Source organism: Caenorhabditis remanei, chromosome V (assembly GCF_010183535.1).
Source record: "Caenorhabditis remanei strain PX506 chromosome V, whole genome shotgun sequence".
NCBI lineage: Eukaryota > Metazoa > Nematoda > Chromadorea > Rhabditida > Rhabditidae > Caenorhabditis > Caenorhabditis remanei.
In genome coordinates, this window is record NC_071332.1 from 19,108,173 (window position 1) to 19,122,743 (window position 14,571).

At 35.9% G+C, this 14,571-nt stretch overlaps 5 protein-coding genes across 5 annotated transcripts; 4 read left to right on the forward strand and 1 right to left on the reverse strand.

Annotated features, from left to right (window-relative positions):
- Positions 1 to 457: 457 nt before the first annotated feature.
- Positions 458 to 1,765, reverse strand: GCK72_021203 (uncharacterized protein; the record flags this gene model as incomplete). Its single annotated transcript, XM_003094234.1, has 5 exons — positions 458 to 796; positions 849 to 992; positions 1,044 to 1,338; positions 1,391 to 1,514; positions 1,732 to 1,765. 5 exons carry the CDS (start codon positions 1,763 to 1,765, stop codon positions 458 to 460), a joined length of 936 nt encoding a protein of 311 aa, XP_003094282.1.
- Positions 1,766 to 2,757: 992 nt separating this feature from the next.
- GCK72_021204 (uncharacterized protein) lies at positions 2,758 to 3,115 on the forward strand (the record flags this gene model as incomplete). The annotated part of the gene is made up of 2 exons (XM_003094240.2): positions 2,758 to 2,849; positions 2,908 to 3,115. The coding sequence occupies 2 exons, from the start codon at positions 2,758 to 2,760 to the stop codon at positions 3,113 to 3,115; spliced, it is 300 nt and encodes a 99-aa protein (XP_003094288.2).
- Positions 3,116 to 7,169: 4,054 nt separating this feature from the next.
- Positions 7,170 to 10,717, forward strand: GCK72_021205 (uncharacterized protein; the record flags this gene model as incomplete). Its single annotated transcript, XM_003094243.2, has 6 exons — positions 7,170 to 7,257; positions 7,309 to 7,454; positions 8,954 to 9,052; positions 9,097 to 9,165; positions 9,210 to 9,327; positions 10,401 to 10,717. 6 exons carry the CDS (start codon positions 7,170 to 7,172, stop codon positions 10,715 to 10,717), a joined length of 837 nt encoding a protein of 278 aa, XP_003094291.2.
- Positions 10,718 to 11,189: 472 nt separating this feature from the next.
- Positions 11,190 to 12,637, forward strand: GCK72_021206 (uncharacterized protein; the record flags this gene model as incomplete). The annotated part of the gene is made up of 4 exons (XM_053734101.1): positions 11,190 to 11,395; positions 11,445 to 11,681; positions 11,731 to 12,331; positions 12,593 to 12,637. 4 exons carry the CDS (start codon positions 11,190 to 11,192, stop codon positions 12,635 to 12,637), a joined length of 1,089 nt encoding a protein of 362 aa, XP_053583014.1.
- A 191-nt stretch (positions 12,638 to 12,828) lies between these two features.
- On the forward strand, positions 12,829 to 14,376 carry GCK72_021207 (uncharacterized protein; the record flags this gene model as incomplete). The annotated part of the gene is made up of 5 exons (XM_053734102.1): positions 12,829 to 13,028; positions 13,083 to 13,241; positions 13,288 to 13,470; positions 13,519 to 14,134; positions 14,179 to 14,376. The coding sequence occupies 5 exons, from the start codon at positions 12,829 to 12,831 to the stop codon at positions 14,374 to 14,376; spliced, it is 1,356 nt and encodes a 451-aa protein (XP_053583015.1).
- Between the last annotated feature and the right edge of the window lie 195 nt (positions 14,377 to 14,571).

The following is a 14,571-nucleotide window of genomic DNA, read 5'->3' on the forward strand; positions in this document are numbered from 1 at the left end:
TACACAAATTAATCCTAAAAACATTAAACATTGGCAAAAAAGGTGAAGTTAAAAATTAGAAAAATATGATGCTGCGTCCAAAGTAACTTTTCCGCGGAAAATCCGCGCGGAAAAGGTATCCAAAGTAGAAATTTCTTTTCCGCGTTTTCATTTGCGCCTTTAAGCTAATCGCGGCGAGACCTGCGCATTTTTTTAGGAGGGAAAGTTAAATTTTCGAAATTAAAATTTTTTTTTGAATTCCCTCCAAAAAAGTGAGCTGGTCTCACCGCGATTAGCTTAAAGGCGCAGAGGAAAACGCGGAAAAGAAATGGCTACTTTGGACACCTTTTCCGCGCGGATTTTCCGCGGAAAAGTTACTTTGGACGCAGCATGAAGTTGAAATCAAGAAAAAATAGTTAGAAAACTTGATCAATTGCAGTTCTTCCCGCACTGACTTTTATCCAAATTCCAGATTCCATTATGAAATAACCAACTCGGTCGATTCGTTAATGTGGATAGTTGCAAACTGTAGCAGACCGCCACCAAAGATTTTCAACGTTATCTTTCTTGCATTTAGTTCCCGAGAAAGCATTTCGAACAACTCTGTTGAGTATCCACCCAACTTTGACTTGAAAACGCTTCCAATCAGTCGATCGGTTCTTTTTGACACTCTTCTACAGTAATCCAATACCTCCATATGAGTCAGTTTCCTCTCAATTGTAATAGATTCACAATTCCATTCCGACAATATGTCTGTGTGGATTCTGATCGGAAGATGCGCTGGTCGAGTCACTGTCACGTGTTTTGCGTACTTGATCTAAAAAACTCAATCTCTGGTCTGCATACTGACTCCAAACTCCGCAACTCACCGTGTCATGTCTGATTATAAAATCAGTCTGCAGAGTTTTAACTGGTCTGGTTGTACGGATGATCCATTCGTCCCATTCGTTACAGTCCACTACATAATTTTCGATTGTCAAGGGGATACAGTTCAAAATACATTTCGGGGTGAACTGAAAAAACAAACTTAGCTCAAACGCGCTTTTTAGATATAAACAACTTACTTTTGTCTCAAGTGTCTTTATTGTTGTCCCCGGTCTGCTCAAATTATACAATGCAAACTTTTCAGTCGCCTCATACAAAGACAGTCCTGTTGATCGTTTCACCCGTTTTCCGGAGCACCACATTGCTATCTTGCCATCACTTTCGTTATTCGAACCAAAATAACCAATTGAAACATTTTCAAAGCGCAAAATGATGTAGCCAGGGCCTATTGTTTGGATTTCCATGCGTTCAAGATGATAGGGTAGTCTTTCTTCGAGTTTTCGAATTGTTGGACACTTGGCGTATAGTTGTTTTCTGGAATGAGGTTTTAAGATTATCGTTGGTCATAATGCATGGAAATCATTACCGTCTACCAAAGCTGATGAACTCTACAACCGAGACCATGGACGGGTAGGTTAGTGGTTTGGTTAGGGGCTTGATAGGAACTTGCTGCAAGACAACGACAGATTCCGTCGACGGTGGTTTGGTACCTGAACATACTCATGTCAAGAAAAAGAAAAAGGAAATTTTTCAAACCATATACCGTAAACACTGTAATTGGAGCGCATCTGATTCTATGTTTTAAAAAGAGTCTTTTGGGTGTGCTCAAATTTTTCAAATTGCATTTTACAAGCTTACAGGGCCATATTTAGTCTATATGAATTTAAATCATTTGAAACCTGACGGAAAAAAAACTGATATACATACCTTTCGATTGGTTTTTCGACGCTTTTGATTCCATGATCCGTGAAAGAAGTAGTCAGTCCTGTTGAGCGAAAAAACGATGATTGGGAAGAGGATCAATATTTCTTCCTCTTGACAGCGTATGCGGACCAGTGGTGGCGTATGAAAGGTCTGCCACGTCCTCCTCTATTTGTCTACTTGTGGCCATACGTGGCCATGGTGACGTGGCCATGGTGACGTGGCAAACTACTAATGAGGTGGTAGAGACCTCCAATATTTGCAGAGTGTCCTATGGACTATTGCCTCACCGAAGGTTGCTCACATTGTCCCTCATTTGCTGACGGCAGAGGACCACCGTTACTGATTTTTCTCTCAGTTTTTACTCTTTTTTCCTCTAAATTTCATGTTAGATTTCCACCCTTCCAGATCTTCTGCAATGTATCCTAACAAACCGCTCACCTATCTTTGCAGCCGCACAGTTTTACAGTATCTCAGTTTAGAGATGAGCTGTCATTTTCAGATTTTACCAAAAAAAAAACAAATTTTAATCATTCTAGAAAGCAATTCTACCTCACGTGCCCAGCAATCAGAAAAACGAAAGAAAATGTGCCTTACCGTTTGGAATCAGTGAGAACACATTCCACATATAAAAACCTAACTGTCGTAGCTATCGATGATTTTGAATTTCGTTTCTGGAAGCTGATCAAATTAGTTGTTCAGAATACTAAAAAACTGGAGACTCTTGTGTCACAAACGGTATTTGAGCAGGAGGCAGACGACAAGTTTTTGTTGTATTATTTCAACTGAGAGGGGACAGTTATCAAGAACTTAGAGCTAGACGGCGAATGTCGTTGGATTCTTAAGTGCTAACTGAAAGCGATAAAAAATTTGGTCATTTCTAGATTCCAAGAAACGGTTAACACGGAAATTTTATTAAACTCGAATTGCCAGTCAATTTCGGTCGATTCGCGTATGAAACCGGCAGAATTTTTGAATTACTGTAGAAGTTTGGCGACGCGGGCTGATCGACCGATCGGAAGTGTTTTCAAAATGAATATCGGATTATTCAGCAGCACTAGAAATGCATATTTTGATCTTGTTCATTTGCATATGAATGCAAAGATAATTCTACTGGATGGAGAGTGAGTATCCAGTATATTAAGGTTATTGGAAAATTATAAATAAATAATAAATTTACAGAAAGTATGCAACGATTCCGATGGACGAGCCGAAAGAGCTGATCATATATTGTGATAAGAAATTTCTGGTTGTTGAAGTCTATTCGAGTGGAACGAGAATCGAACAAACTACAGGTCATTCTGAAAGACGTGCGCGACGAGTTGAACAGTTTCCAAACTATCCAAACCTTCCATTCCTTTACAACCCATATGAAAGGTTCTGGGCATAGAGAGACCAGTTTAAGTCGCACGCTCAGTAACTTGTGGTTTTCAACCTAATTTTAATAACCTTTCATGTGTAATATGCAATTATCACCATGTGCTACCTCAGATCAAAACCACCCGGATCATAACAGGTACAACGCAAAACCGTCAAATCTGGGTCTAATGGCTTCAGTTCCCAATTTAGTGGGTTCTGATACGTACCTGTTCTGATTTGGACTGTTCTGATCAGAGGCAGTTCCTATCACGAGTATCTCACAATGCTTTTGAAATATCCTTACATGTGCAATTCTTAATTTTTCAATAAATGTTCTCAAATCTTGTCTGATTTAAAGAAAACAAATTTATTACACTGAGGGCCTTATGGGGGTAGAGCATAGTTACATGATAAATGATTGGCCTTCACTCTCCAATACTTCGCAGTTGAACTCCCGACACCACAATAAATGACAAGACGAATAAACCATCTATCTGTATGAATGAACATTTGGTGTCGATTTTATATTTTCCAACTGACGCCTTTAATGTCAAATATTCAAAACGGTAAGGATCTGAAATTTGATGAGAAACCTTTGATGGAAGGAAAATTTAACTTACAATCTTCTAGATATGATTTTCTTTCTACAGATTATTTCGCACCCATTAAAAAAATGTTTTATTCAGAAAATCTGAATATGTATCCACGAAACTGCCTCGCGTGTTTTCTTTCAAAAGAAAAGTGAGAGGCCGCGCGCGTGTCAACGTCTTTAATGAGTTTTGTAATTGCGTTCCACCGACTTGCTCTTGAAAGTTTTCCAACTTACAAGGGAACCTTTTAAGTGGGACCTAATGCCAGCAAAAACGACTTATACAGGTCGAAAGAGGATGTTTGAAAACCTATAAATCAACTTTCAAAAGTTGCTTACGTGACCTGTAAGTGGCTGAAATCTCGACCTGAAAATTGACCAATTTTACCATTGATTCGCTGTATCTCCTACCACGTTTGTAAAGACTACGGCGGCAGTATAAAAACGTGTTCGAGTGGCGCAAGTGGTTAGAGCCTAGGAGGAGAAAAGTTTTGCCCTGGTTCGACCCCCGCACAACTTTTTCTTTTTTTTTTTGATTTTTCCAACGTTTTTTTTCAATAAGTTTTTGGAATCTATCATATAAGTTTTTTATACCACCACCAACGTGATTCCCTTCTGAATCCATTTCAAATGATGATTATAAGAAATTTCTGCCCGTTGAAAGATGAAAGTGCTGAAATTTATGATCCAAAAACTCATTGAAAAAAAAAACGTTGGAAAAATCAAAAAAAAAAGAAAAAATTGTGCGGGGGTCGAACCAGGGCAAAACTTTTCTCCTCCTAGGCTCTAACCACCTGCGCCAGTCGAACACGTTTTTATACTGCCGCCGTAGTCTTTACAAACGTGGTAGGAGATACAGCAAATCAATGGTAAAAATGGTCAATTTTCAGGTCGAGATTTCAGCCACTTACAGGTCACGTAAGCAACTTTTGAAAGTTGATTTATAGGTTTTCAAACATCCTCTTTCGACCTGTATAAGTCGTTTTTGCTGGCATTAGGTCCCACTTAAAAGGTTCCCTTGTTAGTTACAATTTCGGCAGAGCGTGATTGTAAATACTGTGTCATGCTATTAATAAATTCGATCAATTTTTTTCAAAACGAGCTGAAAAAAGGGAAATTGTCAATTTTCCAATTCTAAACTTTTATTTTTTTCATTTTTTCTGTCGATATCCCTGAAATTGTTCTCCCTTACAAATCTCCGATTATTTTTCAATAGGACTACGGTAGTTTTCCACGTACGCATTGCAGACAATGCGCATCAGTTTACGAGCAATAAATTTCAAATTATTTTTCCCCAATTTGAAAGCCATTTTCCCATTTTATGACGTTTTTTGAAGCAATTTCTCATTATTTCAGGCGGGGATGCCTACTATGAGTATCTACGAGTCGACATTCGCTCAATCGGACAAAACTGAACGGTGACGGATTTCTACACCGTCAATAGCTCCTCCGAGAGGAGTACACGGCCGGCGGCCTAGGAATCCCCCACTCAAAATCGCGGTAGTTTGAATTCCAGAGAGTAATATTATTTTTTCAAGAAAAATACGATTTTGATTGAAATTTTGGAGGAAATGAATTTTTTCAGGTCAAAATTTCGAATGGGGGATTATCATATTAAAAAGATCAATTTTTGAAAATAAAAAATATTTCATGTTTTATTTTATTTTTTCGGTTAGTCGAAGGACTGCGGTCTGAAGTAAATTTATCATTATGAGATACAGATTTGTGATGGCTATTCAAAAAACATAAACAACTCTTCCTGATTTCAGTATCAAAAAACTGAAAAGCCAACACAGCCTTCGGCCCGCCCGGGTCGAGAGCGATTGTAGCTCGAGTGATGTTCTTGGGAATTTTATGTTATTTTTAACGAGTGATCGCTCGAGTGACAATTTAACATACCTAACTTTGAGCGATTAAGCAACCTGACACGATTTTTTTTTGAAAAAAGTTATTAAAGAGTTATTTAAGAAAGTTATTTAAGAAGATCGTAGATCCATAATTCTATCGGAAATGAAATGAAACTAAGGTTGAAGAAAACGACAGAAACTGACTATCCCATCAGAAACTTCGTTAATCTAGCTTTACTTACTAGGGAATGATCCAGACGTATTTCGGAGATCTGGGTCGACTTATATAAATCGATGAAAAGCTAAGAACGAGCTCTTTTCAAATCTGTATTCCAATTTTGCAGAACGATTTCGTGAAAAAATTATTCAGGTTTTTGTGACATTTCAGTACTAAAAGTAGAAAGTTTGAAATCACGTGAATCATCCAAAAAGTGGATTCAGATGAATGAAATGAACCAGAGTAGGTTCCAAACGACGAAGAGCATTTTCAGGAGTTTTTCGAGAAAAATCTTTTCGACGAATTTTGAAGTTTTTGGTAGCTATAGGCGAAAATTCGACCAAATTTTTTTCACAAAAATTGTTGTTTTGTGAATGTTTAAAGTAGGAGTTTACAACAATCCATTTTTATCACATTATCTCCTAGATAGACATGAGGTGAATTGATCATAGGATGTTTCCCAATAGCCAGATTAGCGAGATTCTGATGGTGCACATATCTAGATTGATACACTCACTTGCAATAGATCTTCATTATAGCTACACTGTCATTACATAAACTCCATCTTCCTAATAGCCAACAGAAATCTGTATTTCATAAACAGGGATGTGCGGAAATAAAAATTTCGGAAACTCGATTTTTTTCAACTTTTTATAGTCAAAATCCAATAAATATGCAGTAAAAACTAAAAATTTTGTATATTTTGACTCAGGTGGGACGTTTTGGCACCGTTCACGTTGGATTGAGAGCAATTTATTTCGATTCCGCACAATTCTTTTTTTTATCATCATGAAAATATATGGAATTTCGGAAATTTCGAAAAAAAAGTTTTTCCGGAAAAAAATTCTCCGAAATCGCGATTTAAATCGGAAATTTCCGAAAGTTCCGAAAATAAACCTCGGAAATGTTCAGACGGAAAACAAAATTTCGGAGTTTCCGATTTCCGTTCCGCTCATCCCTGCTCATAATGATAAATTTACTTCAGACCGCAGTCCTTCGACTAACCGAAAAAATAAAATAAAACATGAAATATTTTTTATTTTCAAAAATTGATTTTTTTAATATGATAATCCCCCATTCGAAATTTTGACCTGAAAAAATTCATTTCCTCCAAAATTTCAATCAAAATCGTATTTTTCTTGAAAAAATAATATTACTCTCTGGAATTCAAACTACCGCGATTTTGAGTGGGGGATTCCTAGGCCGCCGGCCGTGTACTCCTCTCGGAGGAGCTATTGACGGTGTAGAAATCCGTCACCGTCAAAACTGATGCGATTCTGGTCGTTGAGGACAAGAAATTACATGTTAATACAGTGGTGAGCGTGTTTTTTCCAATTGGAGTGTTTGAATAATCAGTATCGATTTTCAGCTTCTCTCCTATCATTCCGAATATTTCAACACTCTTTTCAATGGAGAATTCAAAGAAAAATCGATGCAAGAAATTCCTATCAAAGATGTCACATACGAAGATTTCGCCACGTTTTTGAGTCTGGTTCAGGATAAGCCGATCAAATTGAATGGTGAAAAAATTCAATAATCAGTTTGCATTCTTATAAATTTCGATACTTCAGACGACCGAAAAAATCTCGAAAACCTTCTACAACTCTCCGATCGATTCTTGATGCCAGCTGTTAAGAGGCACGTGGAACCTTTCATCGCTTTAACGAACATCAGTAAAGAGGAGAAAATGAGATTGGCCGACAAATACGATCTCGAAGTTTTGTTGGAACACGCTTTGAAGTTATATAAAAGACGCGAAGACTACAGAGGCAGCTTCAAACATTTTGAAAATTTTTCGGATAAGACCAAAGCAGCTATTTTCAATAATTTCTTCAGATGCTTCGATGGCAATCTTTGAGTACTAAAACTGTTGTCTACTGTTGTTACCGTTGTTTTTGTTTCCCACCTTGAATTGTTACTTTTTGAATAATTTCAGTTCATAAAGATTTTGTTTTATTGTTCTTTAACGTTCTTATTTCTTTGAATTGAACGTTATTGGCGTAAAAACTATCTTTTCTCATTTTTTCGCTCAGTTTCTTCTTTCCATGGCTTCAGTTCGAGTCTTCGGCAACGTTTAAAAAATAAATTACAGAATTTGTTGCTAAAATTTGAAAATTTTTCGAAAAACTGGTTTTTTTTTCAAACTCCGTACCGAAACATACGAATAAAGTTTTTTCGAAAATTTTTACCTGAAAAAAAACGAAAATTCAACAAAAAATGAGTTTGCAGGAGGCAAAAATCTTGAATTTGTATAGAAATTCGTATGAAAGCCGTAAGTATTTCAAGAAAGGACTCCCAGAATCAGTGTGTCTTCTCGAGACGGTCTCGAGAAAATTCTCGAGAAAATTCTCGAGAGAGTTCTCGAGAATTTCTCGAGAATTCTCGAGAAATTCTCGAGAGATCTCTCGAGAGATTTCTCGAGAATTCTCGAGAACGTTCTCGAGAAAAATTTCTCGAGAGATTTCTCGAGAATTCTCGAGAATTCTCGAGAATTCTCGAGAATTCTCGAGAATTTTTTCTCGAGGAGTGATTTCACGAAAAACTCACAAAAAACCAATTTTACTAAAATAAGTATTGTCGCGACAAAAAAGTTCCGACATTTTTTACCGACGCGTGTTTGCGGACATAGTGCTAAATTATTAAATTTTGCATTGAGTCCGCAAACACGCGTCGGTAAAAAATGTCGGAACTTTTTTATTTCGATAATATGTGAACAAGTGTAATAGAGATTGAGATTAAATTGAAAGAGATTCATTTTTAACAAGAGAACCGAGTTCATTAAATCGAGAAACATTTCAATAATAACTAATGGAGAAACTATATTTTTGTCAATAAAGCTTTAATAATACAAATATTTGAAAATCACCGCGCACCGCGCCATAAACAGTAAACAAAATTTTCAAAAACCTATTCTCGAGATTCTCGAGAATTCTCGAGAAATTCTCGAGAGATCTCTCGAGAATTTCTCGAGAATTCCTTTTCTCGAGAATTTTTTCTCGAGAAGACACACTGCCCAGAATACCGTTTTTGAAAACAAGATTAGTGAAAAGTTCCATTTTTCGTTACTTAATTTTGAAAATTTCAGAAAAATTATCAAAATTTTTCGAACGGTTTTTCTGAAAACTATCATAAAAATGTTTCGAATTCTTTTTATTTTCTACTTTTCTCATAAAGTCTATTTTAACTCACAAACCGGTAATTCACCTAGTTTTTTAGCTAACAATGTCTACTATGAGTATCTACGAATCAACATTTGCTCAATCGGACAAAACTGATGCAATTCTAATCGTTGGTTACGTTGATTGCACTCCAAAGGTATATTTATATCTAAAAATTACTTTTAAAACTGAAAATTCCAGCAAAAACAACCCCGCCTCAACGATAGCTCGTCAGCGGCTCCCGTCAAAAAGATGTATGTCAATAAAGCGGTGAGAAATCAATAAATTCATATTTCATTTCAAATAAATTTCAGCTTCTCTCCTGTCATTCCGACTACTTCGACGCTCTTTTTAACTCGAATTTCATTCAAAAATCGATGCAGGAAATCGATATTGAAGACGTCAAATTTGAAGATTTCGCTACATTGTTGAGTCTGGTTTAGAAGAATCACTGCGACGTAATTCGACACCTGAAACGGCTCGTCCGAGAGGAGTACACGGCCGGCGGCCTAGGAAATGCACACGCGGTAATTTGAATTCCAATTTTTGAGAGTACTTATTTCTTTTAAAAAGAAAAATACGATTTTAATTGAAGTTTCGGAGGGAATGAAATATTTTCTGGTAAAAATTTCGAATGAAGGATTATCATGTAAAAAAATCAATTTTTGAAAATTAAAAAAAAAACTTTTTTTCGGTTAGTCGAAGGACTGCGGTCTGAAGTAAATCTATGATGATGAGATACACATTTGTCAGTTGTCTGGAATCCGGATTCCAGAATTACGGGTTTTTTTGACATTCCGGGTTCCGGAAAATTTGATTCCGGTTCCGGATTCCGCATTCAGGAAAATCTAAAATCTCATTCCGGATTCCGGAAACTGAAAAATCGCATTCCGTACAACTCTGATATTTGTGTTGGCTATTCGGAAAATGGAGTCTATATAGACCAGGCTTGCTCAGAGTCGGGAAATCGGATATCCGAAATTTTCTCCAACTTTTTTTTCTCGCAGAATCGGAGAATGTTGGATAATTTCTCAGAGAAAAAATCGGAGAATAGGAGAAGTCGAATATCCGATTCTCCGACTCTGACCAAGCCTGCTCTAGATAGACTCCATTTTTCGAATAGCCAACACAAATATGTATCTCATTTTCATAAATTTACTTCAGACCGCAGCCCTTCGACTAACCGAAAAATTTTTTTTTAATTTTCAAAAATTGATTTTTTTACATGATAATCCTTTATTCGAAATTTTTACCAGAAAATATTTCATTCCCTCCGAAACTTCAATTAAAATCGTATTTTTCTTTTTAAAAGAAATAAGTACTCTCAAAAATTGAAATTCAAATTACCGCGTGTGCATTTCCTAGGCCGCCGGCCGTGTACTCCTCCCGGACGAGCCGTTTCAGGTGTCGAATTACGTCGCAGTAGAAGAATCCGATTGCGATTCCGCCGACAGGTACTGAAGAAGAAAAATCGATAATTCACTATAAATATTCAAAAATTTCAGAACATAACGTCGAGAAACTTCTGGAACTCGCCGATCGATTCATGTTACCCGCCGCGAAACGTCACTTGGAACTGTTCATGCTTTCTACTGAAATCGCGGCGATCAGGAAATTAAAAATGGCTGCGAGACACGATTTGGACACTCTTCTGATCCATTCACTGAAATTGTTCAAAACGAAAGAGGAATTCAATCCAATGAACCAGTTCTCCGAATTCTCTGATAAAATTAAAGCGAGAATTTTGGACCGTCAGATTGAGTTGAGTAATGTCACCGTGATGTTTGCACCACATCGAAGATATGTACAATTAAAAAATTGAGTAAATTATTGGCTGAAATTGTTGTTTTTTTGTTATTTTTCAATGTTTTTCTGTTATTTTTTGTTAATAAACTTGTTCTAATTGAATAAAATTCTTTTTGCATTACGGTTGTTTCTCAAGTACGTAGTGTCGGTGTATTGCGTACTCGGCACCCGATTTGACGAACAATTGCTCATTTTAATATTTCTAATTTTTCCACTGTCCCAAAAACTTAATTTTCTATGGTTTTGAATAGTTTTTGGTGAATTTTTATGATATGAACATTTAATTGATTTTAACAATTTTTGATTACAATTTCCACTATTTTTTTTAATCAAAATCATGGATTTCACTCGACAATTTTTAAATTTTTTCTTAAAATCTCTGGTTTTTTCGCGTTTCTATTAATTAATGTAATGCGTCCGATTTTCTTTCCGATTTTATATTTTCCCTAATGAAAAAAAACACGAGAAAAAGTAATTTTTTTCAGAAAATGACCGATATCGATCCGAATTCTCCAGCCAACCTCCGTGCACTCATGCTCTATGACATTTCTCAACGGAAAACTATGCGAGAATCGATAGAAAATCATCGATTTTTGTGTAAACATTTGGGAAAAAAGGCGATTTTATATGATGAATACGAGCTTTGTTTCAATCGATGTCTCAATGAAAACTATCATTCTACTATAGAGAAAAGGTGATTTTTCAGTTTTTAGTTTATAATGGTTTGAGTTTTCAAATTTCAGAGATCTCTCAATTCCTGATATCCTTGTATGCATTCTATCAGATGTGATCGATAGAAAAACTGCTAAAAAATCAATCGATGATTTGTGTAATGCATTCAAAAATCATAAAATCGATAAAAAAGATCATAAGTGTTGTTTCAAACGCTTTCACAACGGACACGTCAGTCAAGTTACATTTTCCGATTTGCCAGAAGATGTTCTCGCTGAAATTGTCGGAAGATGTGATATGAAGTCATAGTGAGCATCTATTTATTGAATAAAAATGTTACAATTCATTCTTTTACAGTTTGAATCTCCGAAAAGTTTCATATGGACTTCGAACCGTCATTGATCAGCTCGCGCCTCCTTGCACTGATATTGAAGTGCATTGTGGCTTGCAAAAATTTTATGTAAATGGTGCACTTCTGGCCGACTCGATTTCTTTCAACACACCGAATTCACATCTTCCAATTGAAGAGATCGAAAGACGAATGCCTGGAACACTGACACTTTTGCTGAGAAATCCAAAACTCCAACTGAAAAATTTCTTATTTTACACGGTTCCAGGTCCTGAAGAGACCTTGTCGGATACAGAGACCGTAATCAATCTTATCAACTCATTTGATCGTAAACTTCACGTTAAAAATTGCTCAATTGGAGTCGACAGCGAAAAAGAGTTGATCGGAATTTTGCAATGCTTCAAACCGGGAACACTCGAACAAATTGAGCTTCTCATTGATTTGTTTCCGTTGAGCAATGAAATTGTTGAAATAGACCAATGGAAACAAGCGAAACATCTGCGTTTGGAAGGATTCAACTTGCCGTCCATTGATCATCTACTTCATTTCTCAACCATTGAAGCTAGCGTTGATCCGATTTCTCTGGAAGACTTGGTCATGCTTTGCAAGGTAATTTTAGTCATTTCTGACGTCACGGGACCTAGACGCTTTAGTTGTATGGAATGCATTATTAGATTTCCAGAATCTTGAATTTCAGAATGGAAAATATTCCTTTTTTTATAGAATGCATCCAAATCGATCAATTTCGAATCGTTTTCTCTGAAAACTGTGAACGATATAGATACAGAAGAAATCAAGAGAATTCTGAACCTTCAGCCAACTTCCTCTCGTTATTTGTACTCAATTCCAAATACAAATTTGTTTATTCAGTTCGAGCGTGGGAATTCGAATTGGCTTAAAATCTACAAAAATTAAATGTTTTATTTCTCTTTTTTTCCCAATTGTTGTTGATTTTTTTTGTTAACTTTGATATAAAAATGTTGTTTTGTGTGGGTTCTTTTGTTAATATCTGTAATGCGTTTCACTCGCTTTAGATATTATATTTCGACAAATGTGACTAAACACGGGAAAAATAACTGAATTTTGTTTAAGAGAAATCTCGAAAAATGGCCGACCCGAGTTCTCCAGTCGATATTCGTGCACATATTCGCTATGATAAATATCATGGTATTTCTGCTGAAAATTCATATTCGAATTATAAGAAACTGTGCATAACATTTGGAAAAGAAGCGATTTCTTATGAAGAATATGAGTCTCTGTTTGATCAATATTTTGAAGAAAGCAACTATAATGCTAGATATGAAAGGTTTGTGATCGCAATTTTATTATGAAAAAAACACAAACTTTTCGTTTTTTTCAGATTCAAAGTTAACCTGATCTCTGACATTCGTGGATGCATTCTTTCTGATGTCATCAATGGAAAATCGGTAGAAATTTCATATAAAGATCTTTGTGAAACATTTGGAAGTGACAACATTGAGAGACATGCTCGTCAGTACAGCATTTATTGTACAGAGAGGTGAGAATTTAATCGAGAAGAAAGAAATACATTGATAATTTTCTAGTGGCAGAGAAGACTCCATTGACGATTTGTGTCGTGAATTCAAAAGACATAAAATCCATAAGGAAGATCATGGTTACTGGTATAAACGATTTGAAAATGGACACTTATTCAATCGTGTTACATTCTCCGATTTGCCAGAAGATGTCTTTGCTGAGATTGTCGAAAAATGTGATATCAAGTCATAGTGAGCATCGAATTTTAAATGGAAAACTTTTCAATTTTTAATTTTCAGTTTGAATCTCCGAAACGTTTCACGTGGACTTCGAAGCGTCGTAGATCAACTGGCGCCTCCTTGCTGTGATATTAAAGTGGATTGCGGACAGGATTCCAGAGAGGACTTTATACACGTCTTTTTAAATGACACACTTATGGCTAACTCGCTTCGTTTCAAAACATCCAATTCATATCTACCAATAGAAGATACCGAAACACCAGTACCTGGAACACTGGCACTTTTGCTAAGAAATCCGAAACTCCGAGTGAAATCTTTCACATTTTTCACGTATTCTGGTCGTTCAGAGGCCTTGTATACAAAGATTGTAATCAATCTTCTCAACTCATTCAATCGTAAAATCCACGTGGAAAGTTGCTTCATTGGAGGCGGAAGTGTGAATGATTTGATCGGAATTTTACAAAGTTTCAAACCGGGAACACTCGAAAAAATTGATTTTTTCCAGGATTTCCCGTTTTTTATTGCCAGTCAAATCGTTGAAATGGATCAATGGAAACAGGCGAAACACCTGCGTTTGTATGGAGACGGCTTGCCACCGATGGAACATTTTCTTCATTTTTCAACTATTGAATATATTGGATCGATTCCTCTGACAGATTTTGTCAAACTTTGCGATGTAATTTTTATATTTCTTGACAAATACATATTATTGAATTTCAGAGTATATCCAAATCGAGCAGCTTCAAACAAATCAAAATGCAATTTGAGAATGGATTGGATACGGAAGAAGTCAAGAGAGTTCTGAATCTTCAGCCAACTGCCTCTCCACAAATTTACTCAATTCCAAATTCAAATTTGTTTTTTCATGTTTTGATTGATCGTTTCGGTTTGGAATCGTACAAAATCACCAAAAATTAAATATTATTTTCTCTTTTTTTTTCAATTATTGTTGTTGTTGTTGTTGTTAACTTTGTTATAAAACTGTTTTCTGTGTGGTTTCTTCTATTTCTTCTATTCATATCTACCTATAATGCGTTGGATTCGCTTTCCTATATTATACTTATATGATTCATATATATATATACAACAAAACGAGAAAATCTTTAATTTGTT